At 41.8% G+C, this 26,121-nt stretch overlaps 1 protein-coding gene across 6 annotated transcripts in view; it reads right to left on the bottom strand.

Annotated features, from left to right (window-relative positions):
* The window catches only part of septin4b (septin 4b), a 43,390-nt gene that overhangs the window by 5,702 nt on the left and 11,567 nt on the right, over window positions 1-26,121 (bottom strand). Inside the window, exons 1-7 of one of the 6 annotated variants that reach the window (XM_076734912.1) lie at window positions 4,790-4,865; window positions 3,444-3,562; window positions 1,965-2,297; window positions 1,435-1,531; window positions 1,236-1,322; window positions 1,011-1,134; window positions 736-870 (exon numbers count right to left, since the gene is read on the bottom strand). In XM_076734912.1, the coding sequence (XP_076591027.1) occupies window positions 736-870; window positions 1,011-1,134; window positions 1,236-1,322; window positions 1,435-1,531; window positions 1,965-2,297; window positions 3,444-3,562; window positions 4,790-4,850 (956 nt within the window). In that variant the 5' untranslated portion in view covers window positions 4,851-4,865. Of the gene's footprint in view, window positions 1-735; window positions 871-1,010; window positions 1,135-1,235; window positions 1,323-1,434; window positions 1,532-1,964; window positions 2,298-3,443; window positions 3,750-4,789; window positions 4,866-9,871; window positions 10,609-18,013; window positions 18,305-26,121 lie in introns of those variants that run through there. The other 5 variants (XM_076734913.1, XM_076734914.1, XM_076734916.1 and 2 more) reach the window with 5 other exon arrangements.

Genomic DNA, 26,121 nt, shown 5'->3' with positions numbered 1-26,121 from the left:
TATCTGTATCACTATTGCAGATGAAGTCTATAACTTACACTAACAGTGTGTTTTTCTCCTAATGAACATGTTTGTTTTTAGCACACTGATAACACTGATATGACATAAGATTTAAGACTATGAGGAGGAGGAGGAGGTGGAGGAGGCTTGCTCTCCAAGGGACCTCTAGGTGTGGAGTGATGACAGAAGCTCATCAACAGAGGGCACCGTTTCTCTATCACAACGACTTTAAAAATGCACTGCAGCATTACATGAGGTTTATGGTATATCTGTTCTTTAACGAGCACGGTGATGTGGAACAGTGCATGTGCACAGATGCACTGAAAAGCGCCACATCAGCGCTCAGCACAAACAATTGATTAGAATGAAAGCACTGCAGCACGATGTGATTTCACCTGAAGGCAGCGGAGAACTGCTTTAACTCTCAGCAGGAGCCCCACTGCATTAACAATTTATGGGGCTGAATGCACTGTGAGTAGAATACTGCTGTCCGAGATATTTACGATAAGATACTCAGGTGGCTGTGTGTGCGCTGCACAAAAAAGCTGTGCATGAGCAGGCAAGTTGCTGTGATGTAATTTAGGCAAAGTAAAAGCAGTCACTGATCTGATTAGGATGCCAGCACAGACATTACATGCTACAGTAGAAAGGGGTTAATAGTCCCTATTATTAGGACTGATAAAAGAGAGCGAGAGGCTAACTAATCCCTATGAGGGCACTGCAGATTTGTCATACCCATGACCAAAGGGAGAGATGAAATAGAGGCAGCAGTGAACGCGGTTGTCCTGGATGTTCTTGCGGTTGAGGCCACTCTCGTCCCTGAAGTACTGCTCAAACTGCTGGTCGATGTAGTCAGCCACTGACTTCCAGCTAGAGCAGAAACACACAGGGACGTTCAGTCTCTGAGGCAATGCAGACCTACTGCACAGGAGTTTTTGAACACAGCAGGGCTAACCACTTTGTTTTTTTTGTTCAGGTTCTTATACTAATGAAAGATGTTTAACATTTACCATTCAGTGTTGTTTACAGCATCCCCAAACCCAGGGGTGTCCACGATGGTGAGCTTCAGTTTGACACCTTTCTCTTCTATATCCACTGTGTGTTTAGTAATTTCTACTGTTTGTGTGATTCGCTCTAGGGAGAGGATGCAAACAGACCGGTTTTTAATACTGTAGGACAAATATTTAAACAAAACAAAAAAAATGTATATATATTAAAAGCTGTGGCTTCCTCACCTTCAGCATTGAGCAGCTTCCTATCTTTGTAAAGGTCTGTGAGAAAGAGACTGTTGACCAGGGTGGACTTTCCCAGGCCGGACTCCCCTTCAAACAAAGAACAAACAAGAGAGGTTCAAGATTTTGGGATTAGCTGTCTCTTCAAAGTAATAGGTGGGCTTATGATCACACGTCTACCAGTGTGAAAACAAGGATTTACCTGCCACCATGAGTGTGAAGTCAAATCCCTTCTTGACTGACTTGCGGTGCACCTGGTTTGGCAGTGTCGCAAAACCCACATATTCTTTGTCCTGGTCCTAAAAAAGGGAAATAATACATCAGGGAAGCACACATTACCATGCATATATATGACCGTGTAAAACCCATGTTTCAGTTATGAACAACTCAAAAATTCACAGTATTTTAACTTTCCCACAAAAGGTGTCAGTTAAGTAAACAACACAACAAAAGCAACACTACCACCACAGAACCAATCACAACCTGTTCAACCAACGGACCAGAGGAAAATAAGCACAAATCAACCTTTTCTTCTCATCAAATGAAGCAACATATTAGTTTTAGACTTTTTCACAATCTTACACAAGCTCTATCACATCCTATGAACTCTCCTCATCAGTCTGAAGACAAACACATTACAGCACACACACAGCATTGCCTTGATAGCAGAACTAAACCACTCGGATGTTGTTTCTCCTTGCTGGGTTTTTTGGCTGGGCTTCCCACAGTTACCTCATTATTGTTGTACGGATCAAAGAGACCCCAGGGACTCTTGGGCCTGGAGGGACTGACGGGGGATGACATGTCAAACTCCACACTTCTGCTCTGCGGTAAACTGGGGTCTGAACCTGAATCTGACTGCGCCCTACCAGCCACAGGGGGCCGCAAATATGACGGGGTGTGGGGGCGGTCTTCGCCCTCAGCGTCCCTGTCTGCATCATGAGGCTCATGGCCATGATGGTGGTGGTGCTTGTGGTCATGGTGGTGGTGGTCATGCCCTCCTGGGTGGTGAGGGTCTTGCATAATGTTCTCCACCTCTGAGTCGTCTGAAGCTTGGCCTGAATGCTAGAGAGACGCCATGGTTGAAGGGGGCGGATGAGGAAAAAATAGAAGGTGAAGGCAAAGATAGGAAGAGAGGTCATGTGTGGATGTAGAAGGGAGGGGGATGGAGATCCAGAGGGCAGAAGATTCACACCTTTAGAAACAGTTGTCTCATTTTACGCTGATGGAATATAATGTCTTACTGAGACACGTTACGATGATGAATACGCATTGCAGAAGTCAAACAAGAAGGAATTTTTTTCTGACAGAAAGTTTTCTATAATGTGATTATAATATGATCTCAACCAGTATAGCATGTAGTCTCATAACTATTAACCTTCTGAATGTCGACTTTACTAATACTGATACTTTAAGGCAATGAACCTGTTTAATTAATTATAATACATGCTTATGAGCCTTTAAACTGCAGTTCCAAATAGACACTGGTCCATGTAAGGTTCAGTCCAGCTGGTAATCACTTTCATTCATGAAGTTGGATCATGTTTGAGGTTAACAATAATACTGTGTATCTAATCTGACATTCATTTTTCCTATATCATGGATTAGAAATCTCCTTACCACTAGAGCTAATGTGAGGCAAAAGGCAAATCTTTATGGTTGTTATTAAAGGACTACCTTAGGCACTAGGTACATAGTTCATTCTTCATTCCCAGATTTCCAGGGGTAACACAAAGCTGCCACAAAGCTAAAATAAAAAATGGCAAAGTGTGGCTTCTCTTGTAAGAGGATCCACAGTTGAAGCGTAGGCTGCTATGCATATTCTGGACTCCAGTTACCACCCAGCCCCACAGACTATAGTCTTCCTGCTAGTCGAGCACAAAGATAAATAATGCAGTGGCCCTCAGAAAGCAATGAGGCCATTTAAATTCAGTACGGGAGACGTACTGTGACTCATGTTTATGCACTATACGTTAGCTGAGGGGTAAAAGCGGAGCGGGCTGCTCACATGGCAGGACACATGAAGCACCAAGGTAGAACTTTTGGCCTGAGTGAAAAGTACACTTAGAGAAAGAGACAGTTGAGGTTCAATGGGTAAAGTTATGTTGACCATAACTTCTAACTGTACAGTATGTTTGTTGTGGCCAAATCAGTCAAAGACTGTGACTAGAGGGGGAGTTAAATAAAGAATTCAGGAGTTTTGAGGGGTACCTGTTCAGCATCATGGTCCCTGCTGTGATTAGGGGAGGCATGACAGGAGTCCTGCTCATCTGATGAAGAGTGAACCTCGTGGTCACTGTCCTCCATTGCGATGGGGGCTACAGTGCACTCTGCAATCTCCAACCAGAAGGGAGCACACACGTGGAGAGGTTTTATCAGGGTAAAGAACGGGGGGGTCATGTAAGGAAAGGATGGAGCAGGACCCCCAAGAGTCCGCCATGAGGAAATGAGGTGCACGTGGTTCAAGAGGCAGCATGGTGCGAGAAGAGGAGTGGATGTGTTCAGGCAAGGCAGATGAAGACAAGAAAGAAGATGAAAAAAATCAAATGATTAAATAAAACCAGACTAAGGAGATATGAAACAAAAACATACCATTTACCACAGGAAATGGTATGATTGCAGAGCAGATAAGACGACCGTTTGGTTGAGTAACCAGAGAGATGGTTGGGTGATGAATAATGATATTTTGAGGGCAGTTGTTTCCACAGTCTTCCCATATAATGTTGGCCTCCTGCCATTACAGCACTGCCTCATGTTATTAGTTCCTCTGATATGCCCTGGTCAGTGTTTCAGGCACCAGCAAAAATGCACCAGGTCCAGCTGATGTCAGTGCCAGCAGATAAGATTATCTGTGCCAGCTGCAGTTACATAATGCAGGGAGTCATTGAAAGTTTGATGAAAATTCAAAGTAAAACGCACTGAGACACACTTGCCCAAAGATTTCATTTAAAGTTTAGAGCCACTCTGGATTTGTTTTATCCCCTTAAACGTTAATATCCCCACTGGATAGGACTTTATGTCTGATGCTAATTCTTTCCAATTTTATGTTTGATATCCCTCCATCACTGTCAGAGTTAAAAAAGCTTGTCATGTAATCCCTACATGGTTTATGTCCTCCATCCATGACCTACAGTTCTAATTATGCTGGGATTTAGAGCTTTAGGGCAGAGGAGAAATTGATAGTTTCACAGTTTAGGAAATCAGTGACCTGTTTCCTGTGCTACAACCAAAGCACAGAGATCAATGTCCAACATGGACGATCCTGTAACCTACATAGATGAGATGGTCAATTGCAAAGCTTTGGAGTGGAGCAGAAATGCCAAAAGGTTTACCTCTCAATTTCATACTTTTTGCTTGATTATGGTGTTAAAAAAGATGAGAGAACTATGCCTTCAGCAAACAGACCTAATCTCTTGCTAAAATCAGAGCTACATCGTATACAGAAACATTACAACACAAACACCTTCGGCAGATCATAAAAGTTGCAGCACAAACTCACAAACCAGCCCCACCCTCCGTCCACACAGAGCCTCACCTCCTATCTTGCAGTGCCTCACCTGTGGTACCTTTTATCAGCGCGTGAAGCCTCTTCTCACTTGTGTGTAAACTGCTCCTCATGCCCACTCCAGCAGGCAGCAGGAGGCAGAGACCAGAGGCTCCCACATTTATATGCCTCCATCCCAGAGGACACAGCGTCCTTCAGCCCTATCGAGCCACTCAGCGCCCTAGGGTACTGATCAGCAGCATTGACGAGCCCCACGTCATCATTCACAGGCTACACACTAACCCACATCAAGTATATGCTCTAATGCTGAATCTACTCTGTTGGGGTGTTATCATCACACTCACAAGTTGTAACTGTACAGAGCTCTTTATCAGACATGACAAAAATAATGCCATTCACACCTATGGTTCCCCATCTAATATTAGCTGTGACTGCATCAGACACACTCCTACATACTTGGCTCACTCTAGCAAAGCAAGTCCTAAAGTTATAACCAACAAACAACCTAAACAGAGAGTGAAGGTCATATATCCACCATATTGTAAGACGAGCCACATTAGCTGCCTGATGTCCCATTATAATCACAATTGATATATTAAACATAACCTGCCATGCTAATGAGTTCACTAATTAAGCTAATGAATTAATTTAATAGAAACTATTTATATGCCAGCGTACTTGTCTTCACATACTATAATAAGCTTTAAGCAGCATTCCTCATTATATGCAAATGTATGCAGCAAGTTGCTCCAAAATGTAATCGACTCTACAGACATAAAGCACTCATACACTGATGATAAATGCTTAACAGCTTCACCAGATATAACACACACAGAATAATCTTAGATTTACATGTTCAACCCCAATTTCACACTAGTTGGAACGTTGTTTAAAACAGAAATAAAAACATTGCAGTCATTTCAACAAACGGTGTTTACTGACATTTTTCCAAAGTGTTCCTGAGCTCATGTAGTAATACCCTTTATCCAATCATGTGTTCACAAAGTGGTGAACCTCTCTCCATCCTTGCTTGTGAACGACTGAGCCTTTCCAGGACGCCCCTTTCATACCCAATCATAATACTATCACCTGTTACCAGTGAACCTGTTTACCTGTGGAATGTTCCAAACAGGTGTTTTTGGAGAATTCTACAACTGTCCCAGTCTTTGCTGCTCCTGTCCCAACTTGTTTGAAACGTGTTGCTGCATCACACTCAGAATAAACATATATTTACAAAAATCAATGCTGATGAGGTAAAACTTTAAATATATTGTCTTCGTACTGTTTTTGTCTGAATGGATGTCAAAAAGGATTTTATGTTTTATACAGCGTCCCAGCTTTTTTGGAATGGGGTTGTACATTCCTTCCTTGAGGAGTGTGTCTGTACTGTTCATTAAATTTAGAAGTTTAAGCACTTTTGTTCAGCGGCATTCCTGAATGCTGACCCTACCTTTTGAGCTTTCCTCCCTTAAGGCACACATACTAGATGGTTACGAGGTTATGAGGCAGGTAGTACCTTCACTTTCCAGTCAGCACTCTCAAACCTTTTCCTCTCCCGCTGAGCCAAGCCATCATTTCATGATGTTATTAGTCTTGATATTAAAGGGTTTGTGGAAAAAAAAAAAACCACAGTTACAGCTGAAACTGCTTTACGGCATATGAGAAGGAATTTAACTGTAAATTGGATCTTTATTTTTATACATGCCTGTCTGGCTGCCCAGGTGGCCAAAAACACATAAAAGTTCTCTAAAGGTCCATATTTGATATTATGACAATCAGCTGGGAGAAAAGCACAAAATGTAAAGGATCTCACAAGACAGCAGATGAACAGAGACAAACACAGCTCAACAACAAAAGTGTTTCTAGTCTAATTGATGACATCATGATTTCCAACAGGACAGACTGTCCAGTCAGAGCTACTTGGTGTTTGTGGCATGCGGCTGTGTGAAGTAGGAAAAGATCAAGGTTTGACGTTTGTATTCCCATTCCCTGCTTCAGGAAAAAGGAGATTTATTACGCTTAAGTAATCTTAGAAGTTCAGTTCAGATTTTACTGTGTTCACTTTTTCCACATGCAAACATTTCCACTAGTCCAGATCCTAACATTGAGCCGTTCAAGGGTCTCCTGTCACACAGAAGCAGTAGGACTTGATCCTTTGCTTGAATTTAATGCCACTGAATTGATCTTTTGCATTACTCACTGAACTCCAGTTTTCCACAGATTCACCACAACCCGGGTGGAGGTCTGACTGCATGGTGTTGAACTATAACTAGTCCAAAAATGACACAAAAACTAACATTGGATAAAAAAATTATTTGGTCTGGTTGATATCATCAAAAGAGTCTAACATCCGACAACAACTGTGCATTTGAGATCAGCAAAAACAACCTCTTAGAAGTCTCGTAGGCATCAGTCAGCCTGTTCAAAATGTAAAGCATGGCTATTTCCAGACCATAGCCAATAGAAATCCAGTGTCAGACTTCCATGTGTAAAGCAGATAAATCAATATACGGTGAAACACACGATCGACTAGCAATAAAACATCAATCCAACTCTGATGAGCCATATCAACACACAGAAGCCACACCAAACACAGTAATGGATCACATTACACTCTTCCTTTCAAAATAAGAGCAAAACCCTGCAAGTTAGTTGATTAAAAGTTTCGAAAGAAAACCAACAAAGAAGATGCTCAATGTCTAAGACCCTGACCTGTTTTACAACAAAAAACTGTGGCCTAACTTTGTGTAAGATTAACAGAAGTGTCCCTTCGTCCCTATTCTGCGATATCAGTTATATGATATGAAAACAGTCATCTATAACTAGAATAAAACCTAATGGGTTCTGACATCAATTTCACACATTTTCATTAGGCTACCAAACAGAGTCTCCCACTGGAACGAGTCACAGCTGAGACCTGAACCAATTACAATTTCCATAGCTGGCCGAACTGACATTTCAGTTCCTCTTGAGGGTTGGTTCATCGTGACTAATGGGCAACCTTTATCATTAGTGATGCCATGCAGTGTTTGTCAGCGATGAAACAGAATAAATAAGCCTCAGACCAGGTGAAACCACAGTGTGTCTGGTTCAGGTCCAAAGTGGCAGAGAGCATCTGAGGCCGTGGAGTGAGACACATAACTGGAAATACCTCTGACAAGCTAAAAACACAAAGGCTTAACAACTACAGTGTGACAAATAAGCCTTCAGATATTGTGGGATGACTTTGCTTTAAAGACTTCTTCACATCACTTACAAAAAATGTCACATTCAATCACAAATAAGTGAGACGGGAAATTAAACAAAGGTGTGTGGACAGGAGCATTAACCCTTTGGCAATGACAGCATTTGTTATATTGCACATGTATTGAATTTCCTGTGATACATGTGTTGATGTATGTTAACAGATTCACTTCAGCTTGTAACCAACATAAGATCTCCCCTCTAGAGGAGATGCCAGCCTGGAATGTCCTGTTTATCATGTGAATTGAGTAAAGTGGGGCTAAAGCAACAATTTGACCACAGAGTAAATTACATATACAGTACAGATCAAGGGATCCAATCATTTTCATGAAATTTAATAAGCAGTCTGGGGGGCAAATGGTAAGCTGGAGCACGACTTCAGAAACAAATAATACCCTTTTCAGGTCAAAGCTTATCAAGGGGACCACTGTAAGAAACGTGGCCTCTTGAGTATGCCAGAGAGATTATGATAGGCCTAAAACCTTTATGGCTAGCCCATGTAGTCCCTGAGAACAATTGAAGGACATGAAACCCGATTCAACATGAGCAAGTTGCGTGGTTGACTAGGCTGCTTTGTTACTGTTGGATGGTGGTAGTGGGTTTGGCTGCCACAGCGCTGATGGATGATGATTTGTTACATGAAACACAGCTCTCAGGGGGAAGCCCACTTCAAATTCTCCCTGTATGACATGGGAAATGCAATCAGAAGCTGCCAGAAGTCATACAGAAGCTATATAGCATGTTCTTCTTGACCATCCGTGATGACAGTAGATATCAGCTCTGGAGGAAATACACTCGTTTATAATCGAGCTAAAATAATCACTGCGCTATTATTCAATGAATGTAAAATCATCTTTGCTTGGCAGGCTTCGCCCTTGTTGGCAGGAATGCTTACTTAACTGCATGCTGGTGATGTGTGGGAGAAGCATACAGTGGGGTCGCAGTTTCCAATTTATATGCACTGTAGTCTTAAGCTCCTCTTGAATTTCAGACTGTGTTTCTCGAGAAAAGCATGAATCTAAATGTGGCTATTCAAAGGCACTGAAACAACGCTCTATGTTTATTCCCCTTTAGTGAATGTTGTGGAATTCACAGGCTGAATACCAGTGAGGTTTCCCCTTGTGGCGAGGCCAGTAGCAGGTGGTGAAGTGAGCCATGTGCGCTCTGTGTGAATGCTGTGGTTGTTTGGATAGTTATAGCAGGACTCTGTGTGAAGCTGGCTCAGTACAGAGAGAGAGAGAGAGAGAGGGACAGAAATAGTCCTCCCTCTCACCACACTCTCCTGCAGTTATAGAGCTGATGCAAATTTCCACGTGACCAAAACTCCACATATTCAGTGCTACAGAAAACACAATTAAGATTTAGAGGTTCTCTGTCCTTCACCAGTGTATCTACTTCAAGCCAGAAGAATATAAAAAGATGTCAGTACCTTAGTGCAGGCATCTCTGCCCCAGATGGATTCCTGTCAGTCTGAGCAACAGTGCACACTAAGTGGCTAGGACACCCACTACACTCAATGCATTAAGCTGTCATACCTGATCAATATACCTGTGTTTTAACATCTTAGAGATGGGCAACAAGGAAAAGCTGAGAACCTAATCAACTCCACTGTGTTTTGCAGTCATGTGGAAAACACACATTTGCGCTCCTCTCAGTAGCTTAGCAAAAAAATTGTTCTGACTTGGTGCAAAATCATAGTCTGGTCACATGCGTGTGAATGTCCCAGCTTGTGTGGATAATCTATTCTCTGACACATGTATATGCACAGGGAAATCCTGCAGCCGCAGACAACTATGTTGGAAGGTTAGGAGGAAAACACACAGAGCAAATCCCACACAGAGAGATACACTTAATTGCAGGGTCAGCAAGAGGGAAAGCAACAAGCACATACCTCTGTGTCACTGTTTGTTTCTGCATTTGCTGCCATATTATCCCTTCAGAACCAGTAGTATTCCTTCAGCCAGAGAAGACACAGAAACCAGGAAAAAAAGGCCTTGGAGAGCTCCTCAGAACGAGTATCACTTCTTTAGTTTCAGGGCACCCCGTGTTACATAAGCACACCTATTTCCCCTGCCTCACCAATCAGATGGTATCCAGTTTTTTTTCCAACCCCCCTCCCTCCAACTTGAACTGGAGGAGTCTTTTAAAACAGGTACACCTTCAGTCTCTGCCACTCTGCATCTGGAGCACTTCTATAGCTCCACCCTGTTCTCGAGTTCTGTCCAATCTGCAGCTGAAGTGTCGGCAGCTTGCGTCTGCAGAGCCGTCCTGACTGCAAGAGAGGTGATGCTCTGTGGGGAGCTCAACAACATCTGCCCTGTCGCCTGGCTACAAGCCTCCCGTGCCCTCATTTTTAGAACCACATGTGAGAATTTAACACACAAACAATCACACACACACAAACAAAATCTTTGTCACAAACGTGTGTGCATAATTAAAGAGTGTAGGTGTGTTTCAGATGATTCAGAAATAATTGAAATTAGCTATAACTAGAATAATTAAGATGAAGAAACATAAATCTATTAAATCAGTTTTTAAAAATCAAAGACATGGGATCAAAGGCAGACAACAGCGGTATCCACATAACTTCTTACAATGGCCGTCACATCCAAGTCAGACCTCCCAGCTGGCAGTACCAGGGCCAGAGTGGCACAAGAGGAATCAGTGTGTGTGCGTGTGTGTGCGCGCCCATGATGGGAGGAGTGGTGACTTGTGGCCTACATGCTACAAATAATCTTTTTATCTAATACACACTTTCTCTGTCCCTCTCTCTCTCTCACACACACACACACACTTAAGTGGGCCACAGCACAAAGCTTTTCCATTAATCTCGATAGATCTCTGTGCTTTGCAAGACTTGTAATACTCACTCATTCTTAAGGAATTAAGATTTTGTGATTAAGTTGTTGCTTTGGGTTTTGTACAGAAGTGAATGGGCTCAATGAGGCTACGCTATATGCTGTATGACTTTTTACACTGTGACTTATCATAGCCTGGCACTGTCTGCACCACAAGATGGAGATCTAGTTTGAAATTTGTATTTGGGCTGGGATCTAATCTTCGGCATTTTAGTTTAACATGAGAAAGAAGGGGAGAGCAAAAACAGAGGCAGAATTCAGCTGAGAATTCATTTTCTGCCTATGGGAGGAAGAACTCAACGTAACATGATCCCAATCTTAATAGCTCTCACTGAAGTGTGCCAACTTATACAACAGTAATAACTACCATAAGTAGTAGACAGAGAGTAACACAAATAGTATCAGGTCAACAGACATGCCAGTCTAACAAACCACACAGTAGGCAAATCTCACTAAATCTCCTTTTAATGTGACACATGTACAGGATAGGGCTGAAAAAAACGTAGGCTAACAGACAGGAGACGTTACTTCCTGTAAGGAAAGATGGTGTCTAGGGAGATGACTTCAGGTCTACTTTAATCCTCTCTGGCTGGCCCTCATCATGAGGGTGATTATCATGGACCGTCTGAAAGGGCTGACAGTGCCCAAGGGATGGATGGCTTTAGATATACAATCTCAGGCTGTTCGCGCATGCACACACATACATGCATTGAATTATATGTTGGCCTGCACACACACAAAGGTCAGACACACCAGACATGACAGTAAAGTGCAGTCTATGGTGCTGTGAGGATCATATTCCCGGCTGTAATTAAAACGTCTCTTTGTCCCTGTTTACATTGTGAGGTCGTCTGGCTCAGGTCCAGCAGGGCTGGAACAAATTCCTTGATAAAAGCTACTGCACACAGACCAGCATCAGCGCCAACAAACACTGGTATTCAAAAATGTCCAAGACCCCATCCAACAAACCAGAGAGAAGTCTGATTTACTAATTGCATCTGGACAGAGCATGACTGTGTTATTTGAGTATGGAGCTGTGTAAGTGCAAAATGTCATTTACTTATTGCAGAGGATGCAGTGTTGGCTCTGCGCCCCATGGGGACAGACAGTGGAGGCAGGGCAGTGCCACCTGCTGCTCATGACTGGAAAAAATTCACATCTTCATTTGTGTATCATGCATAGTATTGTATGTGTATGTGTCATTTTGATTTTTAGTAGCAGAAAAGCAGTTAAAAAAAAACAAAAACTTTTGAAATGAAAAAGGTACCTTAAAATTATCTAACTGATGTTTCTTATAATGAAGTGTGTGCCGTTATGCATTAAATCAGAAAAACACTCTCATCACATGTGTAAAACAAAATGTTTCCCTTTATTTTGTTAGCTTTTGGTTTCAGTTTGCTCATTTATATCATCATATTGTCCCAATAAGATTACACATACAATTCAGCCCTTAAACAAAACCCTAGATTATGTTCCATGTCCAACACATATGGCAAGTTGTTCTCTCTGATGAGAGCATCATCCGGCAAATATTTGTAAATCAAATATTGGTTTTGTACTGCAGGCAGATGCATACCATACAAACCAGCTCTGAACATGAGGACAATTTTCATCCCAAGCACAAACAGTCGAGATACTGTCTACAGCAGACAGTTTTAAACACTTGAGGAAAATCCAGTTAAGGGTGAAAACCTGTGTAGTTAGAGGCAGATGGGAACATGCAGAAAATATGAATTGGATATACATTTCCTGAGCGGTCTGAGCAACTGGATGAAATGTCTTCATGGCACAGTAACATGCAGTGGACACTGACGCCTTCTGAAGCAGATATCCACCACCGCTGCAGGAACATAAATATTATTTCACAATAGCGAGGAATGAGGAGACGCTGGATTTGCTGAACTTACACTTCCTAGACTTCCTCCTCCATTCAATTAAGGCCCTTTATCTGACACAGAGAGATTCCTGTTGGAAAGCAGCTAAAGCATTTGGTCACTTTGTTTTTTCCCCCCTTAAAAAGGTGGCAATGGTGCAACAAAGGCTCATGTGGCTCTGGGGGGAGGGAGGGTTCCGCTGGATGGCTTAAAGAAAGGGAGAGGCATTTCCAGATTTCAAGCAAGGAATTCCATTGTTCAATTTAATCAGACCCTATATGACATTCAACAGTAGACTTGGAGGGACATAGTTGGTGTTTACAGTATATTGACATGCTGGATGTATGTGCTGTCTATGGTCAGGGGCTGTCACCTGTGGCTTGTATGTACACTGATCTACATGGACTCACACCATCTCTACCTGCAACAACCAGCTAGCCCAAAATCTGTTTAAAGAGTATTTCAGCATTTTAGATTTTCCTGATAACTCTTGAGAGAGCTACAAAACAAATGCACAAAGAGTCAGAGGGGACAACAGCGGAAAATAAGGCAATTATGGCCACATGAACTGCATTCTCAGTTTTAGGGTGTTTGCACTGTTCTGTCGGTAATCTTTTCCAACAGTTTGAGAGGACTGAACTGCATCATTAACAGACGCATAGTGGTATAATATAACGTGGATAAATTAAGCAAGAATTGTTTAAAATAGCAAGCATACTTAGTTCTTATCAAAAGCATCTGACACAAAGTGCTGAAATTACACTTCAGAAGCCACAATAAAGGGTCTGGTTTCCCCTGAACTCAGTCATTACATTTTATTCCACCACCTTTGGCAGAGATATGGACATCTGAAAGACTGTTTATTCTCAGCCATTATTCAAACTGAAACCAGAAATTATTATGTCTATTGGTTTCCACTGAATTCCAGAGAGCGGAACGGACTGTTGTTGAATCACGAATAAACCACTGAACAAATTGTATGACTTGGATCCAGTCTAGAAACGTGCTGTTAATATTAGGGTTGGTGTGTCGCACCCAAACAGAGAGGAGAAAACACCTGTGAGGCAAAAGGCGACGGCAGACAAAACAATCCCAACATCTGCTGGGTGGTGAACTCTGTTTGCTCTGGTGAAAGGAAGTCAGTGGGTTGTTGTGTGGCCTTGCTTCTACAACACTGAATTCCAGCCCATCTAACTCCCACATTACATGAACACAAAACCACCTTGTGTGATTGTTGGCTCCAGCTCGGCCTTATCGCAATGCTACTGAAGAGGGTGAAGGCTAAAGTAAGTGCTGCTGAAACACTGTTGGCATTGTGTCTCAAACAGATTCAATAAGAGAAATTACATCAGTGTCTGCACTACTTTTCCTGTCTTGCCAAAAGGTGCCAATTGAGTGGAAACAAACACAAAGTAGCTAAATTATTCTCAGATTCATTACTCTTGCAACAGTAGATTAAGAAACTGCAGTCGGCAGCCCCCAGGGCAGGCAGTGTTGGAGGTTGACTGTTCATTACATCATGTGTAACATGCAGAAAAAAGTTTGACTAAAGGATAAGTTTGCACTACAATCCAAACATATGCCTGGGAGATAATCTGTGAAGTTTAGAAACTTGCAGCTTTACGACTACATTCGCAGCACCATTTTGTCAAATTTGAACTTGATCTCCCAAAGCTTTGTTGAATGTCTTAAAATGCAAACATGTGCTCGTATTGTCAGAATTACACCTCAAATTGACCTCAGAGGTCTGTCACAAAAAGCAGAATTTAATGCACAACCAAAACTGTGAATATACTTTTAAGGACCAGTATGTAGGATTTATTGGCATCTAGCTGTGAGGCTGCACATTGCAACCAACTGAATACTGCTCACCTCACCCCTCCCTTTCCAAGCCTGCAGGAGACCCTGCTGTGGCTGCTAAAAACGTGAAACTCGAAAGGCCTCGAAGCCAGTGTTTGGTTTATCCATTCTGGGCTACTATAGAAACATGGAAATGCAACATGGTGGACTCTATGGAAAAGGATTTGCTCCCTCTGTAGATATAAAGAGCTAATTCTAAAGTAACAAAAACATGATTCTTATTTCCAGGTTATTATACACTAATGGAAATAAATATTATAGTCCATATTCTGCCAATATGTCCTCCTAAATCTTACACACTGTTCCTTTGAAATTGTATCCCAGCATCTATGTAACTGGTCTGCATTTCTGCAACTAGAAGCAGCACCTTGAACAACCCCTCTGCCAAGAAATGCGGCTCAGCAGGAAGAGCACATCGCTCACTAATCACAGGGTGGTGGTTCAATTCCCGACTCCTCCTGTCCACATGTTAAGGTGTCCTTGAGCAAAACACTGAACCCCAAATTGCTCCTGATGGTTAGGCCAGTGTCTTGCATGGTAACTCACATGACACTGGTGTTGGGATGAATGACAGGCAAATTGTACAGTGCTTTGGATAACAGCAGTCCTTTAACCATTTAGAAGCTACTGCATGAAAAAGGTTTCTGAAAGGTTAACATTTCTTCTGCGTAGAAGAGAAGGTGTAGTGTCAAAAGATCAAACAAGTCCACCTGGTTTCCCTTGTCTTGACCCTTTACCACACCACAGGCCTCCTGAGGCCATTTCCATTAGCACATTATCTTATAATGTCATTCTAGAGAGCAGATTCAGCTCATGAGTGAAAGTTTTTGATTAATTAGTGTAGTGTGGATAGCCATTGTGTTTAAATGCAACATACTACAGTATAGGACAGACCTGGTTTTTATCTGGTATTTAATTTAGGTCTTATTCATGTCTAACATTTGTCCTGGCTCTGCCACTGGGGCACACAGGATTTACTATGCTGAGCTGACATTGATAAAATTTGCTTGTCAGCAAAAATGTAGAATCACATACTGTATCACTGCACACGTTTTCATTTCATAATGTTCCTGCAACACACACACACACACACACACACACACACACACACACACACATCTGTAATAAATGAAAGAGAGGAGGTGGAAGGATTTACAATGCACATTATTACAGATTACGTTTCTGATACCAGAATGCTCTCTGGTAACATACTGACCAAAGGAGAGGTAACATATCACTGCACAAACAGTCATTTATATTTGATCACATAGCACAAGATAACACACGCACAGACACGTGGCTACACACAACAGGCGGTCAGATGGTCAGTGTACATGTACACTCTTGGTACAGCCATTACACAATAGTTCTCACCATCGCTATACAGTGAAAGTGTTACTTCAAGTGAGAACAAGTCAGATATTTGAAAGTGTTAAATTATAAAGGAGAAAAATACTTGAGTGTGTGTGGGAATAATCCTCAGTACCAACTCCTTTCCAAAGAAAGCACCATTTTAGAAATCTACCACCAATCTACATTTGGTCTGTAGGTATCTAAGGAGATAAATATACAACAGGTTAACATTTCTTTCCCAAATAAACAATTATGATGTTTCAACTGGATCACTGTAATTTAGGGAAGAAAGGGACTGACCAACATCCAAGAGCCTGCTTTTCAGCAGTCATGTGAAATAGGTGGCCTTCATGATGCAAACACTTCCTTCTGGACAAAGGTAATCTTTCTTTCGTCGAGACGTTGTGAAAAGGTACTGCTAATATAAATGGAGTATTTTAAATGGATTTTTTGTACAAAAAAAAAAAAAAATATATATATATACTTGGAAATTCCTTGGAGCATTTGGAGCCATCTCAATGGTGATTGAACTGTTTATCTCATATGTCAAAGACTGTTATACCCCTAACAGCATCACTGAGTGACGAGCAGCGGCCCCCAAACTGAGTGTACAAGAACCTGTGACTGACACTGCAGACACCACACGAGGAGTCCCTGTGCACTCAGGATTATGAAGCTAATAAGCAGGTTAGCAGTTCAAAAATCTCTCTATACACCAGGGCTAAGAGCTGTTATAAAGGTTTGAGGTTGTTTAACAGCCAAGCTGTGCTCGAGGAACATGGCTGTTAAATCTGGGCTTCAACTGTGAATGAGCCAACTAAAGCTGATTTCCCACCATGTCACTGCTCTCCTATGTGTTAAGCCATCTTTAGCCAGATCAGTCTGACGTCTGCAAGTGGGTTAAGAAAGTATTATTATTTTATATTTACATTTAGGTGACATTTAGTAAATGATTTCTGATAATTCTTCATAATGATTTAGAGATATGCATCAATCCTTGACTTGTACCCTCAACAGATGGTGTTGGCGACTTCTGGGGTGGTGCCTGACTGGCCTGGGCTCAAACATGAACTACACATAATTGTCCCTTTCCTGCTTCTCTTTCCATCTGTTCTCCACCCCCCGGATGTAATGCGTTTCTCTAATCTTGATGCCCAAACACACCAAGAGTGACACACATGCACACATACCCACCCACACACACACATGCGTGTACTCCTATCGTTATGACAGCTCTCATGGACATCATGCATTGCCTCAGCAGTTACCCAAACCTTAACCATCACATCTAAATGCCTAACCCTAACCCAAACCAAAACCTGATTCTAACCTTAATTCCTTAACACCAAGTCTTAACCTTCAAACAGCCCTTTGAAGTCATGAGGATTGGCCAAAATGTCTGCACTTTTCCAAAACTGTCCACAAAAGTGTCCTTGGTTCACTAGGTAGTAAGTACAAGTGCACACACGCACACAGAAAAAAGGCTTGGAAACCTCAACACAAGTACCCACACACACACAAATGGGATGCCTTGCCAACTGACTCATTTGTGATGCCAGTGACTTTAGCACATGCAGCTTGAACATACGTTGTGCTAACTAATGTGCAATCAGCATGCACCCCTACATATGGGATTCATACTCATCGGCTACATGGTTGATTTCCCTTACATACTGTACAGCTGGAATGAAACTATAGGAACGTCTGCCTGCCAGGAGCAGTCCCATACAGATGAAAAAGCCCTAGCATTCACTAACATACATCTTTTTGCCTCAGTAACACTGCCACCGGGAAATAATCAAACACAAGGCATGCACATTGCAGATAGAGTAGACAGTCCAGACAGTCATTATTAAAAGCACAGCTTTCCTATGAAGGACTCCTGACTGGTCCAGAGGACACAGGGCTGGGTGAAACTAAGATAAACACATGGTCAGAGCATCAGACTGTAAATATCATTGTCAAAACAAAAGGCTGACTGATGCAAACATCATCAGTCTGCACAGGAGTGGTTGCCTGTGATAGACGGTCTGTGCCATTTAGCCGAACTCACATCTCATCACAATGCAGATGTCACGCTGCACTTACCATTCTGCAGATGGCTAAGACACACACACACAACCCAGTAGAGGACAGCGACCGACCGCGAGCTGCTCCAGGTCTGCACAGACAAAACCTTTTGCGCCTCCAGCTCCAGCAGAGCTACGTGATCTTACAGCCTGACATTAATAACGTAATGCTGCACACAGACAGACACACTCTGCATCCTGGGCTTGACTGGCTAGTGCTACTGCAAAGGGGCTGCGATAGTGGAAAAGGAGAACAGGGAGAGAACTGCTTGAGTGTGAGGGTCTAACAGTGGGGGGAAAGAAAAGCTCTGTGTAGTCCAGGCTTACTGACAAACCTTAAGCAGAAAACAGGTGGGAGCTGGAATATCAAACACAGGGCACAACTGTGGCTTAACTTTCAGAGAACTAGGGTCACTAAACTCTATTAATCTTTATCTTAAAATATATATATAACAGAAAACATGTTCTCACATGTTTGGGATAATCATTTAATCCTAATGTTGTGTTTGGGGTTGTGTAGACCCCAGGCCCTCTGTAACCACTCAACTCATGTAACAACTCATGTTCTTCATGGCATGAATTACAACTTACAAATCAGTTTGAGAAGGCTGCTTTTGTTCCCAGCTGTAAAACATGATTAAATACAATGGACATCCATATTATCTACACCTTTGTACTTTTTAGCACTTCTGTCAAATAATTCATCTCATAATCACAGTACACATTTTTATGGTTTACTGAAAGCAAATAATAAACCCAGGATTACTACTGTGGGATCACTGCTACCAACTTTTACAAGTTCAGATTTACCACAATGGATTCAAATCTGTGGAGGAGGGCTGTCACCTCCAGTTTGTTTAGGTAACTCCTGCCCTGGCTAGAGTGTGTTTGGGTACATCCAGTGGGGCATGATAATATTTATTTAAGCTGTGCATAGCCTGCTCCCTTCACTTACACATGAACAGAACAGTAGCTATGGATGAGTCTGACAGCCTTTGATGGTGCAGTGTCAGAAGTTAGCGCTTCCTCTAAGTTCCAACTTGTCATTTGACTTGTAGGTAAAATACAGTGACGGGTGGGCTGGAACTTTTTTCTCTTTTGCTGATTACGTTCATTTTTGTAACCTCAGTTTTGCAAATATATTCACTGTCACCATTTCTACCAAGCATTCCTGTTCAATTATCTGTGAACCAAAGAAAAGTGCACATCCAAGTTGTGAGAAGAAAACTGCTGCAGATTTCTGGAACGAGCTGCACGATTCTTGAATCTAAATCAAAGAGCATGAAATTTTGTATAACACATGGCGTGCGTCATCAGCACTCACACCTCAAGTGAACGAGGTGCAGAAAGAGTGTCAGAAGGAAATGGCTCAGGCTCAGTGAAACACCTGGCATCCTGCAGGGTCTCACACAGTGTGAGGTTTAACCCAGAACTCAGGGCCAGCAAATGGAACTGAATTATAAATTGCACATTGTGACGATGATGATATTGTCATATAGTTCATTTGTGTTGCTATTTTATATTCATTAGTGTTGTTAACATGTATAACACTGTCTGCTGCAGCACTCTAGTGCGAGGATTCAAGTGCAAGAACAAATATTAAAGTCTAAGTGGTTGCTCAACTGGTGTCCCATTAAAGCTGCCAACTTTTAATTTGGAAATACTGTGTTTCAGCATCAACATTTTGATTTGAGCAGACGGAAATATACTGAGACACTGAGTTTTAAACTGGGATTTTTGCAGATGTGAGAACACTTGAGCAATAAATGTCGGACAGTAGCTAGCGTTATACTATGTGCTCATTGCCCGCCAGTGCTAAGTCAATAACTGTCATGGCATGTGTCTGTGGAAAAAAACAGTCAAAAGCAGAAAACAATTTAAGTTTCCCTCATTCTTAAAAGTGGGTCATTGTAGCACCAGAGAGGTTCTGTGTACAGCTGAGTAGATGTAGGATTTAGTGTAGTAAAAGGCAGGAAATACCTGAGAATGCATGGATAAATATGATAAACTACTGAGACTCTTAAAAATGTATTTGTTGTGAAAATCTATTTCTTCTGATAATGATTGGGAAAAAACATTCAGATTTTTTTTAATACTAAGTTCAATTAGTCTACTTCTGTGCAGTTTACTCTCATTTCCTCAGTTGGAGGTAAACTTTCTTTGCTTTTATTTTGCAGCCAAAGGCCAAACATGCAAACCTGGCAAGTTTGGTGAGAAAGTGAATTTTAACCTGGGAGATAAATAACTTGTCAGTTGGCACCGAGGTAATGATAAATGAGGCAGCATCTCCCGGTGAGACATTTTCAACTCGTCTGGGACTGTAAGAAGCCTGTTTTTAAGGGAGCTGCAGTCAGAAACACTCTGTTCTGTGAGTCAAGCTGACTGGAGTGATGAGCTCCACTGTTTAACAGCCTTGGGGTCTTCATGGCTGCTGGGAACAGCAGGGACCAAGCCACCATGGCACAACATGACAGTGATGTGGAGAGAAGGATGCGGGTGAAGGGCAAGTTTGGGGGAATTAACAACAGTGACAGGAAGATAGGAAGAGGGGGAGTGAAAAAGCTTTGAGCGCAGCAGAGACTGATGCACAAAGATCCAGAGATCAGAGGCCCAGAATCAAATAACATCTCATAACTATCCATGAGGGCTGTTTTTGCTTTTTTTCATTGGCTCTGTTCACTCTATCCTTTGGAGGCATGACCCCAAAAGGACAAAAATAATCAGCTTGTCTGTGAAGTGCCTGCATAAAGTTCACATTCCTGCTTTTCATTCAACTCTGTTCAATTAGAAAAAGTTCAATATGGCTATGATAACCATAAAAATGGGTTAACTGTGCATAGCAAAAGGCATCCTCTGGCATTCTGTTACTGCATCTGCTGCAGAGGCACTCACTGTGGCACTCAAAAAGCCATTTGGCCAGATGTTCATAGTATAATCTCCATAAACCAAAAATAGCAGATTTATGTTACACAAAGTGACGGAAGCACACACTCAAGAACAGAATGGATTGCTGTCACTGATACACAGTCATACACTAAACTAATGGACAACAAACGCTCAGATAATAGTCTCAAAGGTTAACTACTGTCAAAGTGACACTCATGCAGTATTTAATGCTTCAGCTGTGTAGATTTGGAGTGGATTGTAATCTGTGTGGGTCATGATGGACAGACTGGGTGGACAGTCAGTGACATTAATCTTGTCTGGGCTATATTGGGTTCATGCAGACCATCTGTGACTGAGGAATAAGCAGTCCTGTGTTGGTATTTGTTTAAATTAGTGTGTGATAGCTGAGTTAACATGTAAACCCCAGATGTGTGTGACTGTGTTTATATTCACTGACGCTTGTGTGTCTATTTATCTATCCGTGTGTGAGTGGACAGATTGCTGACAAAGCTGCCATCGTCTAGCCAGCAGCTGTGCTGTGCTAATAACAATAATCCTGTCACCCACATCTGTAATGTAAAGACGACCACAGCTGTTTTAGAGGAGAAATAAATGAAATGCTATCTAAACACTAATGTCACATGTGGCCAGTAGAATTACAAGAATGTGATGGTGTCTGTGAACGCTTTTATATCCACTGTTGAAAGAAACGGACATTTACCAGATACGTTTTTCCAGAAGGTGAAAGGACTTAAGGTGAATGTGCACAGCATTTCCACATAATAGAAAATGTAATGAATCATCAGCTTCAGCTTACAGATATTCACAGAGGAGAACATTAGGCCAAATGCCAACTGGGAGTGATATCTAATAGCACTGGCGCAGGGCTGATCTAACTTTTTTCAAGAAATTTCCTTCCTTTCCAGTGGTGTTTGTTAGGAAGTGGTAGTCATGCTGTCAACTTAATTTACCATAAACACAGATGCCCTCAGATAAGCCACTAGTGTTCATCCATTATGTTCATTAATAAGGCTGACAGAGTTAATGGAGTGCACCTGCAACACACACAACCAAAACACAGACGCCTGCCACTTGTTTACATCAGTCATTTGCTTACTTCTTGAAAGCAAACTCATGCTAAAGCAATGAAGGAGGACACGTAGGAGGGACATTTCTCCCACTTTGAAATGTCCACAGTATAACAGCTACAGTGAAGCACATTTCCAGCACACAGGCTAAAAATGTTTCACCTCATAAATTTAAAAAGTGTACTGTAATGTAGTTGAGATGCTGAGGACATGTCCAATGGATAAAGTACTTTACACTGTGTGAATCATATAAAAAGCTTAAAGCAGTGACCAGATGTAGACAGCAGGACACAACAATTGGCACCTTCTGAAGGGAAACCTGCTGCAGCAAGAGTAGATACCTTCAGCTCACAGTATAGACATCCTGCATGAGGGGAAGTTTACATACATGAATAGCAATGTGAAAAATGCATAATTTCTGGGAGGGACTTTTCCTTCTTGTTCCCTTCTACTAGTTGGGAGCAGGAATCTGATTGCTGACCTTAGTCTGAATTCTCAGGCTTGCTCTATTAATAGCCCAGACACCAGCGAGCGCAAGACTCCTAAGTCAGCAGCCAGAGCTTGCTCGCCAGGCCCCACTTTACTCTGACTCTGGATGGATCAGGCAGTTGATTAGAAAGAAAAACAAGGCTCCCGAATCGCCTTCTCAACTCATTCAAGGTAGTCATTCGTCAGTGTTTATGGGAAAAAGTACAATGCAGCTAAAAATATAGCATACAGTCCAAACATGGCAAAGATCATACATTTCTGTCACCGCACATCATGCACATTCTGAGACATCATTATCTGCAACTGCACTGAGAAACCTGTGTCTCTTCGAGCAGAATGGTATGTTTGCAAGATGACAATGCACAAGCTTTCGATAATTTCCCTGTAATGCTAATACCGCAGAGAGGGGGGCACCCCTTTTGGCACACCTCCCAGGGAAACTGGGCAGCGATGCGAGAGAGACACTGCTCATTCAGAGTGGGGAAACTTTTGTCTCCACAAACTCTGAAAACAGAAAGTTATTTAGAGAATATTGGTGTACTGCAGCTCCAACACTAATAAGCACTAGTTGTAAATCACTCAAAAACTTGCCTAAATCCAGCAAGAGATTAACAGCTTCTGACAGGCTTCAGAAATATACTTTTAGACATGCCAAACTTCCGTCATGCTATTAACTATGACTCTGTGTTTTATGGTGACAGAAATGTATTTAAGCGTCTTCGTGCCACGCAGGAATTCCTCCCCATATGTTTGTGTGAGGTTTGCTTTCTTTAAAGCACCGGGGGAATGGTACGCATTGTCTTTGGATGTTATGCAATGCCACGATGTCTTTTTCTCAACCCACTCGTGCTGTAGCTTTCCCAGTGAAAACAAAGTCATAACCAAAGTGGCAAGTGGAAAAGGCCACAAGTGTCATTTTAGATAAACATGGCCTCAGAGCTACATCTCACTGTCCGCCTACGGAGTTTCTCTCTGTTGTCTTAGGACCAAAATGACAAGAAAACTACACTACTTCTGGTGCTCTTTAACTTTGACATCGCCTGAAATATACTCTATTGTCTACTTCATTACCCATAAACAGTCTCAATGTCATGCGACGCCTCTCGAGACCTCATAACTGCTTAAATGAGATGTTACACTGTGCCCCTCACTGGTTACAAGGTCACATCGTTTAAACACCAAATTTTAAATGTCCTCAGTGTGTGTTTTGTAATTTGATCCAATACATCATCAAAGGTTAAACACGTTCCTCCTCCCCCAGGGTGCTCCTAAAATATGTCACATTCCTCATAAACATAAATATCACAAACGGGCGGCTGGCAGTCTACAGTGGTTAACAGGTGGAGTGGAAGAGCAAGGACACTGAGGGCATTTACTTACACTGGTCTAAACTTGACTTTAACTGCGGATGGAAGGGAAACCAAGTAAACACAAGCATCAACTTACTCATGTACCTTCTGTGATAAACAAAAGAGAATCACACTCAGCCTGAGCCAAAATAAATACTAAACACCAGTACAACAAATTGTAGCACTGCAATGAAAAGATAACATCCTGTTCAGTTGGTATATATTATTCTTTTCAGGTGTTTTAATTTACCAGCCCTTTGCAGGTGAGCCAACTGATGCTGCATCAGTAAGTCAGGGAAGGGACCTCCAGTTTAAATATTATGTGCCATCTATTCAATATCTAATCAGAAGCTAAAGTGGGCTTCCACAGCAGTTTCCCCAGCTTCTCTGCCAGCAAGAAGAGAGTTAAGTTTCTGTTCTTTCCCCTGACGCCTCAAGGAAACAGACAGTTCCAGGTCAACTTATCCTCTGGTTGAACAACCTCTTTTGAAGGAATACATGTGCACATACACACACTCAGATGCGCTATGATAATGTCATCTCTGAGGGAAACACGAGTAGAGTTTACAGGAAGCGCACACTAGAAATACTGTGAAGCAGCTCAGCATTAAGTGCATGAAGACAGTGACGGACACTTAGATTTGTTTACAGCTAAAGAAAGCCCAGTCTAGTCCAGCAGGTGGACGTGCACAATGGGTAACAGTACGTGAGCCATTTGGGAGCTTGAAGTCAACTGAAAGTACAGTTGACTTCCAAGAGTAAACATTATTTTGACCTTGGAGGGCTCCAGATTTTATGGGAAATTGATTTGATTAATTTAGCTGGAAAAAATGTGGTCACCCTGAGCAACACAGATATTCTTATGTAATGGTTATTTTAAGATAAACAAATGCTTTTGGCTCTCCGGCCCTTGGTGTCTCTTCGGTTTCTGTTTTTACATCAGTGATTCTTAAAAATATCCCCTAGAGGCAAGTGTGACCCCATTCCTTTGTACAGATATTTTATGGAAGGCTTTGAGTACTGGGATCCACCTGCTGTAAAAAAAAAAACAAAAAAACAAAAAAAAAACCTGTTTCCTGTGTCCTTTGTCAAAATGTTTCATTAAAAAAAAACTGTAAAAACAAACACTATGGATACTCACAAAGAGGTTTGAAAACGCACTGCCAGTGTGTGTCACCCCATAAAGAGTTGCCTGTGGCAACCTGTTAATCTGCTAAAGCTACCGGATGTTTTTCTTGTTTCTTTTCAATGACCAGGACTCTAAAAAGAAGCTGGAAGAGGTTTTCCAACAGTAAAAATAAGGAAGTCATTAGCTGTATGGTGCCTAAACACTAAGGCCAGCTCCATAAAGCAGTCAGTAATGGGCATCCATGCTCTGTGCCCTATTAACCTTTGAAGATCATATGCACTCACACACACCCACCCACACACACATACACATACACACACACACACACACACACACACACACAGAAACAGACACATGATAAGATAGACACCTGTAATTAAAACCACCTCACACAGAGCAACAGTAAATGAGCATGTGGTTTCCTGCCAGTTAGAGGTTTTTGAACACTCTATATTTTAGCAATTTTGGTTAAATCTTAAGAAATATCACTGTAGATTTATTGTGAGCACCCCTAAATTAGGAATTATAAATGGGAGCACAGGCATGAGGGATGAAATATTTGTGACTTTTTATTTTATTGAAAGTTATCAAGACTGAATTACAAACAGTTCATGCCTTCATTAATCTTTTTTTAGGCAGCTGTAGTAAAAAAAAGTTAGGGTTTGGGTTTAAATATAACACAGCCATAATTAGTTGACATTTCCAGCCTTTGATAAGCAGAAAATCAGCATGTTAAGGTCCGTAATGAATAGGTCCAATATAACAAATGCTTAAATACAAGATACAACAGAGAACATGGGCGGTTCATGACAGAAAAAAGTCAAACAAATGTTATTCTTTGTCCTGACAGATTGTCCTTTACATTAACTATTCTGATAATGTTGAATGGCTCTTTCCTAAAAAACCAAAAACTTCAGGTTCAGAAACTCGGTCCTTGGCTTTGAGGGTGGAGACACATGGAGTGAGATGGGTATAAAGAGGGATGCTGGTGTGGTTTGAGCTCCTGGATAATAGGGAGCTCAACATGCCACAAGGTATGTGAGTGTGTTTACATGGAGGTTACAGAGAGAAATCCTGAAAGCCAGAGGGAGTGAATCCTACAAGACAGACTATTTCAGACAGACGGGGGAGCTCCTTTGTACTCCAGAAGAGGAGAAAAACTAGTTTAAAATGAAGGGAGCACTTA

This window comes from Chaetodon auriga, chromosome 7 (assembly GCF_051107435.1).
Source record: "Chaetodon auriga isolate fChaAug3 chromosome 7, fChaAug3.hap1, whole genome shotgun sequence".
In the NCBI taxonomy this organism is placed as follows: Eukaryota; Metazoa; Chordata; class Actinopteri; order Chaetodontiformes; family Chaetodontidae; genus Chaetodon; species Chaetodon auriga.
Note: the sequence above shows the minus strand (reverse complement) of the source record. Positions and strands in the feature narration are given on the sequence as shown.